Here is a 15878-nt window from a genome sequence, read left to right as displayed (position 1 = left end):
TTCTATTACGAACCGTATTTTAATTATGTCTTAGTATATATAGTAATCGTATCACCGAGTCTTTATATTCTTAACGTTTCTTGTTTCTCGCTACAGTTAATAAAACGTGTTGTCGGAATCAACTATTATTAGGAGAAACTTCACTTACCATAAATCATAGTGACGCACAGCATCATCGCATTCAAAAAATACGAATGCCACTTAATTTTCTTTAAATCAGCCATCATTAAAAACAACTAATTAACAACACTATTATTTATTTTCACACCCTTTTCCTTTTCATCGTCACTATTTAATATTCCTTAATTAGTTCCGAGCCGTGTCACAACTTATTCCACCGAATGTCACTAATCCCTGCATTAAAATAGACAAATGTCAGAAAAAAAGTTGACATGTCATTTATTATCTATTTTTAAACGGCCATCACATATATCGTTTGTAGTTTATCGCGACCGCGTGTAAGGATTATAGTAAACATACTAAGAATAAACTTAAAATTGTTTAAGTGATAAATCTCATAAACGCTTTTCAACTGTTCATTCACTTTATTTCCGTTATATTTTTAAACAAAACACTTGTCACTTTCATCCTTTCCACGAATCGTTACGAGTTCAAATTATGTTTGTATTTTTGTGAAACGCTGTACGTCCGATCGCCTGGGAAGCTTGGATCGCACTGACTTACATAAGGGATCATTCCTTTGGCAGCAAACCGGGGTAAACGAGAGGGATGGACGACAATTTCCCGACCGATGGAAAAGGATGGAAGGAATTTTCGCATTCGACTGTGGTCCACTAAAACCTACTGTGAAAATCTTGTGAAGAAGCAATTAAAATGTATATTAAGCTGCAAGAAATACATTTGGTCAGCATACATTACTACGTGACTTGGTTATTTTAATTGATATCATTATTTTTATTCATGAAAGTATAAAAGAAACGCGCTTGCTTTCAGCCATCAACAAAACATATACATTATAATAAATTTATAAAATAAGATTTTTATAATATCTTATATGCTATATTTTAATTACTGTGTTTTTCTAACCTTTTTTACTATAAAATATTAATAAAAATCATTTATTTACATTGCTAATCATGAAGAAGTTTTTTAAATCAAAATATGCCTGACAGTTAAAAAAAATATTGGGCAAAATCAGCGTAATTTTATCCAGGATTCAGCCTTAGCGTTGAGAACCGCACGTAACATAATAACACATAATATATGGGTCAAGTGTTAGTTTATTACGTTAACTGATATTAATAAAATATGTTATATTCAGTCTAAAGGTAAAATGGAAAAGCTTAGGTAACGATACTCCGACGGTGCTTTAATTAAATTTATGGTATTGACCTAAAAACTGTCAACATTTCTTTCATTTAGTTTTTAACTAATTACGTAGTCAATTTAGTTCAGTGATTTGATAGATATTTTAAATCATAAGAAGTTGTCTTTGTTTTATTTTTTACATAAATTTTTAACACATTTCATGATGTGGCTGTCCTGAATATTTTGCTACAATATTCGTAGCATATTTCTATATTTATATATACCTACGAAACAACCTCTTTACAAACATTGTGTGAATTGTGTGATTGAAGTTTATTGCCAGTTCTTCTCTTCCGTTCTACGCCCTTGATTTGAGAATGGCAGTAAATGTAAAATTAGAAACATTTAATATTTATTTATATTTTGACGTTCATAGGTGTACATATGAAGAAATTATTTTAATTTGAATGTTTATTATAAATGTGTATATACGAAATTTTCAATTATACATAATTAGAAAACTTTCATATTCATTAAATAAATAGAAATATAGTATCGTAGAACGAGCTTAACATTGTTCCTTTATTTTGCTCTATAATTATCGCAGGCTCATTAGGCGGCCCCATTTTTCTTCCCATTGAAAATAATTTTTGTCGTCTATCAGCCGAACAAAAAGATGATTTATTTTCTCTGATGATATCAGCTAGAATTAGGCTCGCTTTGTGATGCGAATCAATTGACAACTATTGTTTCTTTATTCTTTTATTTTGTCTTTTGATGTGTTTTTGTTTCTGACTTTTGCGGTTCTATATATTTAAGTAAATTTTAACATTTACTATTCTCCCTCCTGTTTATGTTTAGGACTACGTACGAAATTTTTGAAAGATACATTCGTACACATGGCGTGATGGCGCTTGATATACAGTACCTTGACGTATTACTAATTATTTAACAGTTAAAATAACAAAACAGCAACGCACAAAGAGCATGATGTAATGGTTACAGGTGCATACAAACATTTAAAAAAAACGCTATCCAATTACAAGAGTGACAGATTTTTGCCAGTTCTTCTAGTCCGTTATTTGCTGATTTAAGAACTAGCAATATAAGTAAATTTAGAAGCAATATTTTTTTTACCTACGTGAAGAAAATTATATTTTAATTTTGATTGGTTCAAACGAGGTGAAATATTAACTGAATGACTATCAATATTATTCTAATTAATAAGCATTACTTAGGCATTTCATGTTTCTAATGAGATATAAATATTAATTTAAAGACAAGGGCCGACTAAGTTATATTGATTTAGGCTTAAATCATTGAACAAGGAAAATGTAAATTCTGTCGGGTAATCTGAAAGCTTATTATAATTAACTGCAGTGATCCTGTTACATTGTTACTCTTAACATAAAGAGGTGAGCTTTATTTAGACAAAACTATATATCGTGACTTCTGAGGGAGGACGATCTACCAAAAGGATGGAGAAGGTCTGCCAAGGATTGGGAGACGTAGAAACAATTGGGGGAGGCCTATTTCGACAGACAACCTGACCAAAGTGGTTGCTAATAAATTATTATTTTCGCTATGTAAATTAGATTTAAGATACTACTGTTAAATAAGAGTAGCATGTAAATTTAAAGGTCAGTGAATAAAGGGCTTTTATTATTATTATTATTATATATCGTGACTTCATTCGGGTTGAATAACTAAAATGTTTTGTACTAGTGAAGTTCTAGATTTTGTTATTACGCCCAACAAACTTATTTTTTACCTCTTGGTAATATTATTAGGTGCAGTACTTGCAGCTAAGCGTGACTCTCAATCTTTAGGTCTATCGTTTGAAGCTAGGCTGAATACTATTAGGTCTTTCTTTCAGGAAAATATCAGTCTCAACACAAAAATCGACGACATGTCAAATTGGCTGATTACCTTACTACTCGTATTTATAAATTATAAACCGCCACAAGGCCCTTGAGTCTACGTAGTATGTGTGTGAGAAATCGCATCAGTGGAAATATATAAATTTTACTTCGAAGTTATAAAAAAGCAATAAACCAATGAATTTCATATTGATGCTGATTTATTTTGCGTAGTTTGATTAAATTTATGACAGTTTAAGCGACTGATGGGATCATATTTTGTTAAGCCATTGCGAATCATCGATGCACAAAAATTTAACTTATGAAATTACTCATAAGTAGAAAAAAATTGTAATTCGGTTCCATTTGATTTGATTGTTCAATGTTTAATTACATAATATTTCAAATTGTTATTTCAATTCAATGAATTTGAACGCACAATATTCTGATTAAATAATTAAAATAACTTCGATGAATGAAAACAATTTATAACGCAGCTACGAAATGTAATTTAATAATTTTACTTTTTAATTGAATTTATAGTATGTGTCTTGATTCTGTAAGGATTGTGATTTTAAAGTTTGTTTTAAATAAGAACAAAATTAAACCACAATTTTTGTAGCCTTTATTTTCCAATTCCCTTTCAACTAACTGTCTATGCTCGTATATTTGTTACGTTGCCACTATTAAACGAATATTTCGTTTGCGGTATAGATTTGGGGTGAGTGAGGTAGATTGGAAAACAAAAGATAAAACAATGGCAATGTTTGATTAAAGTCCTTGAAATTCATTCAATTCAAATAATTCGTAATTGAAAGCCCTGCCCTGCTGAATTAGCCAATAACATAGAGGACATGGTAACTTTGATCCAAGAACGCGGCACGGAGTCAGAGAAAGTCGGTCTAAAGCAATAACGAACCATGAGTGGGTCTAATGCCATCTAGAACCTGTAGACCGTAGATAAGCGCTTAGGCTGAAGTGGATAGATGCATACCGCACGCGTGAGCGACGAATCGGCAAGACCAAATGCATGCTTCCTGTCTTTATATACGGAGCCGAAACTATGACTCGCACAATCAACCAAGAGCTTAACATTTGTATATAAGCAGCAATGCTGGGCATCTCCCATAGAGATGATGGGCGGGCCATAGACAACGCATGAGCAAGACCCGGTGGACCCGAAGGATCTCGCTCAAAATAGAGTCCTGGGCAGAACAAAAGACCGCCTGGATGCCCACCGGCGACATGTACCGACGACTTCACAAAGCATACAGGCTGCAAATGGAGCCAAAAGGCCTACGTCCAAAGACCTAAAAGAATGGCTGATGATAAATCAACAGTCATACTCTCTCATTCAATGGTAGTTTTGATAAAAAGGAGTATTACTGTAAATGTGGTTAATTTTTATCAACCTATATAGAGACCGCTTACCAAAAACTTCATATACTTATGAGTCGCAATTAATAATTTCATGACTCAAAGTTTACCTAGTCGTACGACGACAGTTGACAGTCGGCTAATTAAATTGACAAAAGTAGCTCTCGGATCGCCAATTAAGGCAGCGATGAAAAGCAGACGTTCGTTAAATCGCCATGGGTTTATTTTCGAAGAGGATACTAATATTTAAACCAATGGGCTCATTGGTTTTTTATATTTGATGGAAACAAAAATAATTTATTTTGTTAAATATTATGGTATTTTATTTACATATTTGTAATTTTTGAATCGAAACGTTAAGTCTGTAAACCTTCTAGAGAGAATGTGTGTAGGGTGTGGGTGTGTATTTATGTGTGTAACTAAAGCCTGTGTGTTAAAATCGGCTTGAATTAGTGACATTAAATGTCTGATAGTGTTTTAAGGATATCTTGTTTGAAAGAGTAGCGAGGGGAATTAAATATGTCTAGTGTTGAAAAAGTCTTTAAAAAATCCATACTAAATTAATATTCGCAATACACGGACTGCTCGAGCAGTTCCTGAGCCGCTAGTTGTCTATGGCCCGCTTTACACAGATAACAACGCGACAACATGACGTTATGATCAGTACTCATGTTTTGCTGATAATATATAATCTGTTCCTAGGTTCGATTACCTACTATAAAATATTGTCTTAACATTATACATGAAATAGACCGAGTCATATGTATGTCAAGGTTTCAAACTCAAGTACATTAGCATTGGCTTATTTTGTAAGCGTATTGTGTTCGCTTCCTTTAATGTTTTCGGGTTGTTAAAAAGTGCTAGAAAATTAATAAATGAAATTGAATCTAAATAAGGAATTGTTGCCGATAGAGTGTTCACCAACCCTTTGGTTTTATTAAGTTCCTTTTCCGTATTCAGAAGCAAATTAGCCATATTCTTTATAGATGTTAATGAAATCTAATAATGTTACAATTGGCCAAGCAGTTTTTGTTCTTACTAGTTACCTATAATCAAGAATTTGATAACTAAACAAGGAGTTGACAAAAGGAATTGTTGGTAGCTTCCATTTGTTTAAGTATAATATTTTAAATAAACCAGTGGCACTATGACCGTTTAAACTGAAACTCAAAATAACCTTATTCAAAACAAACACACTTATGAACGTCAGAAAAGAAGTTAAATTAATTTTAAATTTACATTTACTACCAGTTCGCAGGTGAAGGGCGTAGAGCGGGCAAGAGGAACTGTCAAGAAACTCTCCGCCACTCTTTTTAATTGCTTAGTTTTGAATCATACAAATTGTTTGAACCGGAGCAAATCAATCCCAAGGATTAGGATCATCGTTCATTCGTCCGAGAGCTTTGAATTTAGGTTTGGGCCTCAGATTTCTGTATCTGTTTTATGATCATTTGTTTTTTATCTAATAGGCAAGTGAACAGCATGCTGTGCCTACGGTGAAGGAAAACATCGTCAGGAAAGCGGAATGCCCTAGACCCGAAAGGTGAAAGCGTATATTCCGCTTTCCTGACGATGTTTTCCTTCACCGTACGACCGAGTGTTAAATGCGCACAGAAAGTACATTGGTGTACAGTTGGGGATCGAACCTACGACCTCAGAGATACCAACATCAAGAAAAACCGAAGGAGGTAATATAAGTATTTTTTATATATTTATAAAAGCAAGCAATATAGCGTACCAAGTACCTATAGCAACAACCATTTTCAGAAACTTTTAACGAAAATTAATTACGATTTTAAAGTGCTTTGTTAAAGTTTATTAAATAAATATCCTTTGACTTGCCATACTGTAAAAAAATACCTTCTGTTTTACGAATTCTGATACAATTAGATGCCTTTTCTAACTGAGGGATTAATTAATTGACAGAATTGGCCAGAGGAAGTGTAAAGAAGTAAAACGAAGCTTTGTTGATATAATGTCACTCAAAAACAACTCGAACAATTTCAAGTTCATTGTTCAATGATACGAGTGGACAAAGCATTTATTAGCGGAAGTAATACTGTCAAAGTGTGTTCCTTCAAGCACTGATTTCGATTTGATTTAGATCGTGGATAAAAGAAATGTATTTTATTGAAGTACATACGAAAAAGTACTTTAATACAATGAGTGAAGGTACATAAGAGAATAACAAAGACGTGACCAAAATAGTCAAAGACAATGCGAGGGAGACGAATTTATAATTAACTGCAATCAACACTGGCGTATAGAATTTCGAGTATTTGGGACTGTCGCGTTCATAATTGTCTTTTTGATATTTTGCATTATATTTATTTCTACTAATATGGTGTTAAATTTAACGCACTGAATAACATATTCTGTGTGTTTCATAGGTATAATTCGAACTGGTAATTATTACGTTTTAAGTAAATATATAAAATTGTTTATTGTATTATAAATCCCAAAGCTATTCAGGCAAATAAATACGTGTCTAATCTTAATTATACCGTTATATATTTAAGATAGTATATAATAATTATAACATATGTAATAAATAAATTAAAACATATGTAAAATATAATAACATAAATAAAGTATGATCAACTTTTAGTTATAAAAAATAAACTTGTCGACTTAACGACGACTCATTGGTCTAGTGGTTAGTACCCCTCACTGCAAATCCATGGGTCCCGGGTTCAATCCCCGGCTGGGACAAACATCGATGTGATGAGCATTTGGTGTTGTGTGCTGGCTTCACCAGCTTAGCATGGGACTAGTTCGATTGGTGTGAATTGTCCAATCATAAAAAAAACACGAGTTAAAAGTTTATAGAAACTCCCAAATGAGCAAGAATTACTCACTTAACAGATACTTAAAGTTTATTAACTGGGGTCTTAAATAGGATGACAATGCAAATTAAGGTATAACTGTAAAATACCTTAATACTATTACAATGGATTGAGTATAGGTCCCACCCATTGTCGACCCTTTCGAAAACAAAAGGCTCTTGACAATAAGGGGTCATTAATTAAAGAGAATCATTTAGTGTCACTGCCTTGTAACTTTATTATATATTATAATATATATATAAAATGCAATTCCAATGTTATCTGTCGTTTAACAAACAAGCTTTTTAAACAGTTTAATAGCAGCTTTTTCTGCTGAACTTTGCTGGCTTTTGATAATTTTTGAAGTTATACTTCTTTAAGCGCTTTATGAAAAATTGATGAGAGTGAAATTTGACGATGCGCGCGCACCGTTACACAAAATTAACAGAATGAAGTTGCCCACGGAAGATGCTACGGCATTGGACATAATTGTAAGAGAATAATAATAAATATTTATTTATTTAATTTTTCAAATGTAAACTGAACTTTATTGACTATAATGACTCCTTTTCCAGTCTTTGATTATTTAATTGTAATTAATTATTTGCATGCAATCAAAAACTATTTTTAATAATGCCAAAGAAGTATAACTTCTTACGCGCGTACATAAGTACACGCACCCTTTTTTTAAATCCAATACGACTTAGGATATATAAAGCTTGAATCGTATGAGCTTCTCACTTTGCACTTTTCAAAAGGAAACCATAATATCATGATTATTTCACTGTTTTGCCCAAATAGCACAAGTTCGATACCCTTTCCAAGCTGAACCAGGAATACCACTACATAGAATACTTTGTATTGCTATAAAACCGTGTCAATATTCTCATCCAAACGAAACCAGGGCATCTAGTATAAAAACAATGAAATAAAACATAACCACTTAATCACACGACTGTAACGGCTCGTGCCGCGACAGATGTTAACATACGTTGTTTGTTTTCTTACTTTGAGAGATATGTTTGTTATTTTTTCCGGCGGGAAGGCACTCCCCCCTCGTTCCAATTTTATTTATGTCACAAGAAATTAACTGTCGCGTTCGTACTTTCTTAGATAACTTGTAGCGTCCATTAGAAATCTTTGTTTTAATTAAAAATTATTGCTCTTTAAATTAAAAGCTAAATTAAATTGTGCGCGCAACTGTGAAATGAACATGTCCTTTTAAATGTTTTATGTTTGTCATGTACTTTGAGTGCAAAGGGAAAATTGAAGACAAAAAGCCGTTTAGTAGTAATGTCATAAATTCTCTACCGTTTAGAGTCATAACATTAAAATTAATTGATTTTTGTTTGTAATTATAAAACAGATATTGAATCTATTAATTGTATCTGGGTTAATTTTAATAAATACCAGTTATATAATATATTTAAACTTTAATTACAAATATAATATTTAATAAAATTTTATAATAAAAGGTATCCCTGATGCTGGCAACATTTCCGCGCTGTACCTATTGCGCGATGCTGATATGCTAAACTGCCCTGCGATTCTGTAACTCACTTCACAACTCACACAGCGGTTTTCGCATCGGCGGTCGCTCTCAAATCAGTCGTGAAGCAGTCATTTTATGATTTGGCATTCTGAAAAGGTGGGAGCTTGTACTTTATTGTTTATCAGAATGCCAAATCATAAAATTACTGCTTCACGACTGATTTGAGACAGACCGCCGATGCGAAAACCGCTGTGTGAGTTCGTGAAGTGAGTTACAGAATCGCAGGGCTGATAGCTCTGTTTGTATGTCCAACAGGAGCCTACAATCCTCAACAAACGCACTTGTACTCCAACAGTCATGACAAAAGAGTTTCCACTTCAAATGAAACAGAATTGTTTTAAAAAAATAATTTTATTTTGCTGCTTATAGTTTTTTCTTATAAATATTCTAATTCATTCATACTATGATTTATTCCGTTATTAAATTGAAGTATAATTATTTAGCTAACTTTTTATTTCGCACAACTCCTCTAATAGAAGTAATTTAGGTAAACTTATTATTAACCTAGGTACCTCTTTTATATGTGTCTCCTCCAGTATTTCGTGGATACCCATATCTCAAAAACGGTCCATATTATTTTTAGTTTCCAATAAATTGGAAGCCTAAAAGTCCATCCAATATTTTCCGATTCTAGTTTTGATGTCGCTTAAAAATAATCCTAGATTCAGTCGGTCGAAGTGCCTTAAAATTATTAAGTTAAAACAAAAGTTAAGAACTTCGCAATATATTTAAAACAAATGCATAATAAATCTTTATAAATGCGAGACATAAGTGGAACTGAATCTGTAAAGAGGGGGCTAAAAATGTCCGTCCTATTTCAGTCCCCCTGAAAATAGTTAATGAAATTTGTTTCCACGTTTACTTGGAATTGTACAATTTGTCTTCTGTTACAACTGTCTCAATATTAATGTTAGGAAATATATTTCGGTATAATTAAAGCATTTTTCTCATTAGAGTTTGATGTAAGATTTTAGACATGATATGAATTTCTCTTTGAGCGCTTTATAGAATGTTTTCTACTAAATCTATTAGTTTAAGTAGAATAAGAAAAAAATGTCGGTAAGGAAACTGTATAATATTAATAATATTTTTTACCACGTTATACCAAACAATAACTGTTCCGAGTAGTGAAAAATTCGCCTCAAATTTTTGCATCGGTTTAGGTAGGCAAGTAGGTGATCAGCTTTCTGTGGCCGTTGACTTTTCAGGTCTAATGCTTCCTTCACCATACGAGCGAGTGTTAAATGTGCATGGAAATAAAAGTTTATTGGTTCAGCCGGGGTTCGAACCTACGATCTAAAGGGTTGAGTTGCACGCTTAAGCCACTAGGCAAACACTTCGAGAAGATAGACTACAATAAGTATTCGAAAACAAATACTTTTCATATCTCATATTAAATTAGAGATATAGATATTTGAGACTAACTAGCTAGAGTAGAGATACATCGGAAATCAAGTTTTATTTTTGTTTTACAGATTGTGTCACTGGTTGTTTGTATATTCAGCTCGCATCCGAAAGCTTCTAATTAGTACATACATCTCTCTTCCAGATGCGAAAGTCGTAATGCGATAAGAAGTTTAATATTTTTTCGTCTTATTGAATGGCTTTGTGATCGAAATAAATTTCGCTTGGTTGAAATGTTTTTTGCACAAAATACCAACGAATTAGGTATATTCGTACCTATTACAGTATTAAAGAACGTCTTTGGCTGCGTACAGATTTAGATATGATATTATTAACATTAATCAATTAAATAATAAAAAAAAATAGCTATTATTGTAGGACGTGCATAAATGAGAGTTCTGTATCTGTTATATTCTTGACGATCGGAAGGGTATTTAATTATATATATATATATAAATTATATATAATCATAACAAATTCATCGAGATGACCACGTCACACGTCCGGCGCATCCAAGCACTGGAGTGCAAATGGAATCAGTAGAGGACAGCACGCAATGTCGTGACCCATGAACCATTATAACCTCCAGGCTATATAATGTGAGGTAGCAAGCACGCAATTTTCCTCTAAGAAAATCATATAAAAAGGACAATATTCACACTTACGTTCAAATTATAAGATGCATAAATGAGTTAACAAAAGATACCATAGACGACACTTTTTAAAATTAACCATCCCAATTAAATCATTATTACGTCAGTACAAGCAAGAATTGTACTGATTGGGAAACACGTGTAGACTTTTATAGCGTACATACGTGAAATAAAATCACAGATCTTACGAAACGGACAACTCTGTTACGTCCAAAAATAAGTCAAACAAAACGAATTAACGACGCATTTAAGGAAACAAACCTTAAATACGAACTATAAAATTTACGACAATTTGATTTGTGTCTTTATGAACTTAGAATGATCTAGATAATTGTCTTACATTATATGGAAATAACATCAGCTTTGGTTATATGTCAATTTACTTGTACGATCGTAATCAGCATTTTCGCGAGTTAAAATGTCAAATTTCAGTCAGTGATAGTATTGTCTTTATTGACATAACTTTTAGACATAGAAAAACACTTTTTCTACGGATTTGAAGTTATGTTTTATTATCAATTTACAATTATTATATATAATTTTAAATTTAACCGACGTTTCGCGTGCTTTACAGCGTGCGTTGTCACTGTGACTGAAGACAAAAGGTGTTGAATGTCAAAAAGTATCACAGCTGTAGAAAAAGTTGTGTTATCTGTATTTATTTGCCCGGAGTTGGTATCGACTAAAAGATGGAGGGTTTTAGCAGAAATGGCTACGTTCAGTCAGTGACTTTGAACGTGGCTTCAGCGTGCAACTTTCGTCTCCTAGTTTCATAGGTTCGAACCGTAACTGTGCAATAATTTCTGTCGATATGCTCGCTCGTACAGCGAAGGAAGACATCGTGAGGAGTATGATCCCGACTTAAAAAGGCAACGGCGTGCGTGAAGCACAGAGAGCTATGCCTAGTAGATAAAATAAGTGATCACGAAACAGATACAAATATCTGAGGGTCACACCTAAAATATTGTATCACCCCTGGTTAGAACATAATATTATAATTTTATCTCTCTAGCTAAGGCAATGAACTGTATAAAATATGAAAAATATGTATAAATACTATAGACTGGATAAAATATCTTATGAGCCGGATGGAGTATTTTTATTTATGCTTGATATCTTACACTTGTTGTACAGCAGTGTTGGCCTAGTGGCTTCAGCGTGCGACTCTCATCCCTGAGGTCGTATGTTCGATCCCCGGCTGTGTACCAATGGACTTTCTTTCTATTTGCGCATTTAACATTAGCTCGAACGGTGAAGGAAAACATCGTGAGGAAACCTGTCTTAGACCCTAAAAGTCGACGGCTTGTGTCAGGCACTGGAGGCTGATCACCTACTTGCCTATTAGATTTAAACATGATCATGAAACAGATTCAGAAATCTGAGGCCCAGACCAAAAAAGGTTGTAGTGCCACTGATTTTTTTATATCTTACACTTACAAAATATATATCCGCGATAATTTTTTATTGGGTTATAGCAAAATATCGAACACATTAAACATTATCTAATATGTATTTAGGTTTTGCTACAGATTATTAAAAAATTACACCTAACAATAATCTAGTAAATAATATGTATGTATTATGGTTACATCTACCAAATATAAAGCTAATAAGCATAATGAAACACCTTTTGAGATAAAAATGGCTTAAGAAATATAATAAGAGTCTGATCGAAGAGAGCGCATCGGCGAGCCTCTAAAATATTAACCTTAGACAACCTTATCAAATAAACTGTGTATGTTTGTGATCAGTACCCGGTCGTTGTTTACAAAAACAATACGGAGGAAAATCGTGAAGATATTTATTTTACACCCCAATGCATGTCTGTATGACTATTGGTTTATTCCATATGGGTCTTATAGTAAAGAATTTACTGTTTAAATGTTAATATTTTTGCCTAAGAATTTAAACAAATCATCAAAACACTTTTGAGTCGACTACGAAGTATGTACAATGGTTTAGTACGACATTGGTTTGAGTTAATTCTTTGTCTCATGCCCCATTCTCATTCTTTAAAATATTAATTCGTAGTATATTGTCTTTTATTGACATCACCTTTACACATTTAAAGTTAAAAGTTAAACAACAGATAATGCAACTTTCTCTACAGCTGTGATACTTTTTGACATCCAACACCTTTTGTCTTCAGTCACCGTGACCACGCACGCTGTAAAGCACGCGAAACGTCGGTTAGATTTAAAATTATGTTAAATAATTGTAAATTTATAATAATACATAACTTTAATCCGGTTAAAAAGTTTTTTCTTTAAACATTAAATTAAACAAAATAAGAGTTATTACAACATACATACTTATAAACCACAATAATTCAACAAAGATTTTACCTGGTAAGGTGTGACCCAATACAATACAAAATAGAATTAATTATGCCATATACAAAGCTCATTTGAATAAGCCCAACTATCATTTTGGAAGCTCGTGACAATGTACTTGCATATTAGCGTCTTTAAATTAGCATCTGAGCAATAGAATTGCTCGTTGCGGGCTCAAACCGCAACCCTCTGATTAGATGCTTGTGATTGTAAGGTGGTACTGGATAGGGAGGTAATTTAATAAACATGTCTAACTGCTAATTGGCCTAATTTTATGGCTAGACTTTGCCTTGAAATGTTGTAATGTAATTATTATTACAACCACAAAGTAAGAGTCAAGAAGTGTATTGAGGGCATTCTACCGAAACATGAATACTGGAATGAGAGGAAGAAATAATAAAATAAAAAAAATCTATAAATAATCGTGTTTATTTACTTTAATGTAAATGATTTTTTTGAAGTTATACTTCTTTAGGCGCGTTATGAAAATTTGATGAGAGTGAAATTTTACGATGCGCGCGCACCTATGACACAAAATTCGGAGTGTGATTATAGCGTGCGCAATCTACAAAAGAAATAGAATATAAGCTAACTTCACGCATATTCTATTTCTTAGCTTAGCAGCTTAACAAGAATTTTGAATATCCATGACAATTGACATCTGACATTGACATTTACCTTTTAAACAAATATAGGAGTTTGAATTATTGTTTAAAATAAAAGATTATCTATGTATCTAGTTATTTTCATTATACAAGTGCGAATTTTATATGTGCGTCTGAATTATAATCAGAAGTGATTTAAATTTAATATCTAAATCAAAACTAATTAATATGATAAAATATTTGTGAAAAAACTGTGCCAACCTTCCTGAGTGCTTCAATACAATTGAGGTTAACTATCCGTAGGTATTATCGAGTATTATTGTTGATTAAAACTGAAACATGAACCATTATTCATTGCTTATGTTTATTGCGTTTGTTACAGCAACGTTTTAGAAATATTCTATATATCAATAATTGAGAACAAAGATTTAAGCACGAATACTAATAAGGAGAAAATGAAGGCTTGGAGCGATATAACAGAGAAGTAAACATTTTAATAAGTACCTGCATCTCAAAAAAATGACCACATTATTTAATCAAAACATGTAATTTTTCAGATTTAATCTAGCAAATATAAGGACAAGAGACAAAAAACAATTGATGAATCAGTGGAAGTGCACTAAATTGAATACAAAAAAAGAGTTGTCATCTTATCGCCGTGAAACATCTAAAACTGGAGGTGGAACAAAGCCACCATCACCTTCTCGAGACACAATGGATATGGCAGAGATGATACCGCAACGGTTTGAAGTAGATTTCAATGAATTTGATTGTGATGGTGTCGAGGTAGGAATGTTAATTATAAATATGATGTATGGTGATGTTCAAGGTTCAACCTTTCAAGCATAGGCATATGCTCACAACAGTACTTTATTCCCCTACAGGTAGTTAGAGATATTGTAATACCTCAAAACATCCATGTTGCACTTGTAGTACCGAAACTCTGTCCAGCCAGAAGTGAGCCCATTCCCACTTATAATGGACAGTGGGTATAATACACCTTAATACCTGAGTGCGAACCACTCACCATGATACTTAAATTAATAGATGTTATTTATATATTTCAGGATATTACAAATAAAATCATTTTGGAAACAATTGATATCCCAAAAGCCAACAATGACAAGGTAATAAATCAGTTTTGACATAACTTGAATACTAAAAAAGCCAAACAAAGGTGTGCACAACAGTGACAACATAACTTAACAATTTCATTATTTTGTAGGATTAAAGAAAGGTTAAAGAAAATCATGTCGAACTGAACAACAAGAATCCCCAAACAACTCCAAAGAAACCTACAAGGAAGACACCGGTATTATATTTAAATTATCTCTATCTCTAAATAGAATAAAAGAAAGTTGCTATCCAGGTCTGTAGCATGTGCTACAAATTATTTTATTAACACATTTATATAATTATATTAATATAAATGTGTTAAAAAATTTATAATATGAATTATAAAAAAATTTAAGTTTTGCATGGACAGAGCTTAAATTAATATTCTCTTATTTGTTGCAGAAAGCAAGTAGTTTTGGAGAAGCCTCGTAGATGCACAACCAAGTAATGATTAATTTAAAATTACAAACCGAAATTCTGATGAAGACATTAGAGTCACTTAAAAATAAATAGTATAATGAAATAAAAATGTTTTAAAGATAAATAGTGTTTTATTTGTTTAATGTAAGAGAATAATAATAAATATTTATTTAATTAATTTTTCAAATGTAAACTGAACTTTATTGACTTTAATGACTCCTTTTCCAGTCTTTGATTATTTAATTGTAATTAATTATTTGCATGCAATCAAAAACTATTTTTAATAATGCCAAAGAAGTATAACTTCTTACGCGCGTACATAAGTACATGCACCCTTTTTTTTTTTCATATCTTAGCACTTTTAGGACGAAAACTATGATGTATTAATGTAATACAACAATAATATTTAAACAAATATTTTTTTTTGAACGTAAAGAAGGGTGCGTTAGTTACAAAGTTATAATA

General features: G+C 32.3%; 1 protein-coding gene across 2 annotated transcripts in view; it reads right to left on the bottom strand.

Moving 5' to 3' along the window:
* Positions 1 to 687, bottom strand: part of LOC125057777 — a 76183-nt gene extending 75496 nt beyond the window's left edge. For both annotated transcript variants that reach the window (XM_047661658.1, XM_047661659.1), the window contains exon 1: positions 149 to 687. In XM_047661658.1, the coding sequence (XP_047517614.1) occupies positions 149 to 227 (79 nt within the window). In that variant the 5' untranslated portion in view covers positions 228 to 687. The remainder of the gene's footprint in view (positions 1 to 148) is intronic.
* Between the last annotated feature and the right edge of the window lie 15191 nt (positions 688 to 15878).

The sequence above is a fragment of the Pieris napi genome, chromosome 17 (genome assembly GCF_905475465.1).
Source record: "Pieris napi chromosome 17, ilPieNapi1.2, whole genome shotgun sequence".
NCBI classification, from domain to species: Eukaryota; Metazoa; Arthropoda; class Insecta; order Lepidoptera; family Pieridae; genus Pieris; species Pieris napi.
This window is presented reverse-complemented; position numbering and strand designations above follow the sequence as displayed.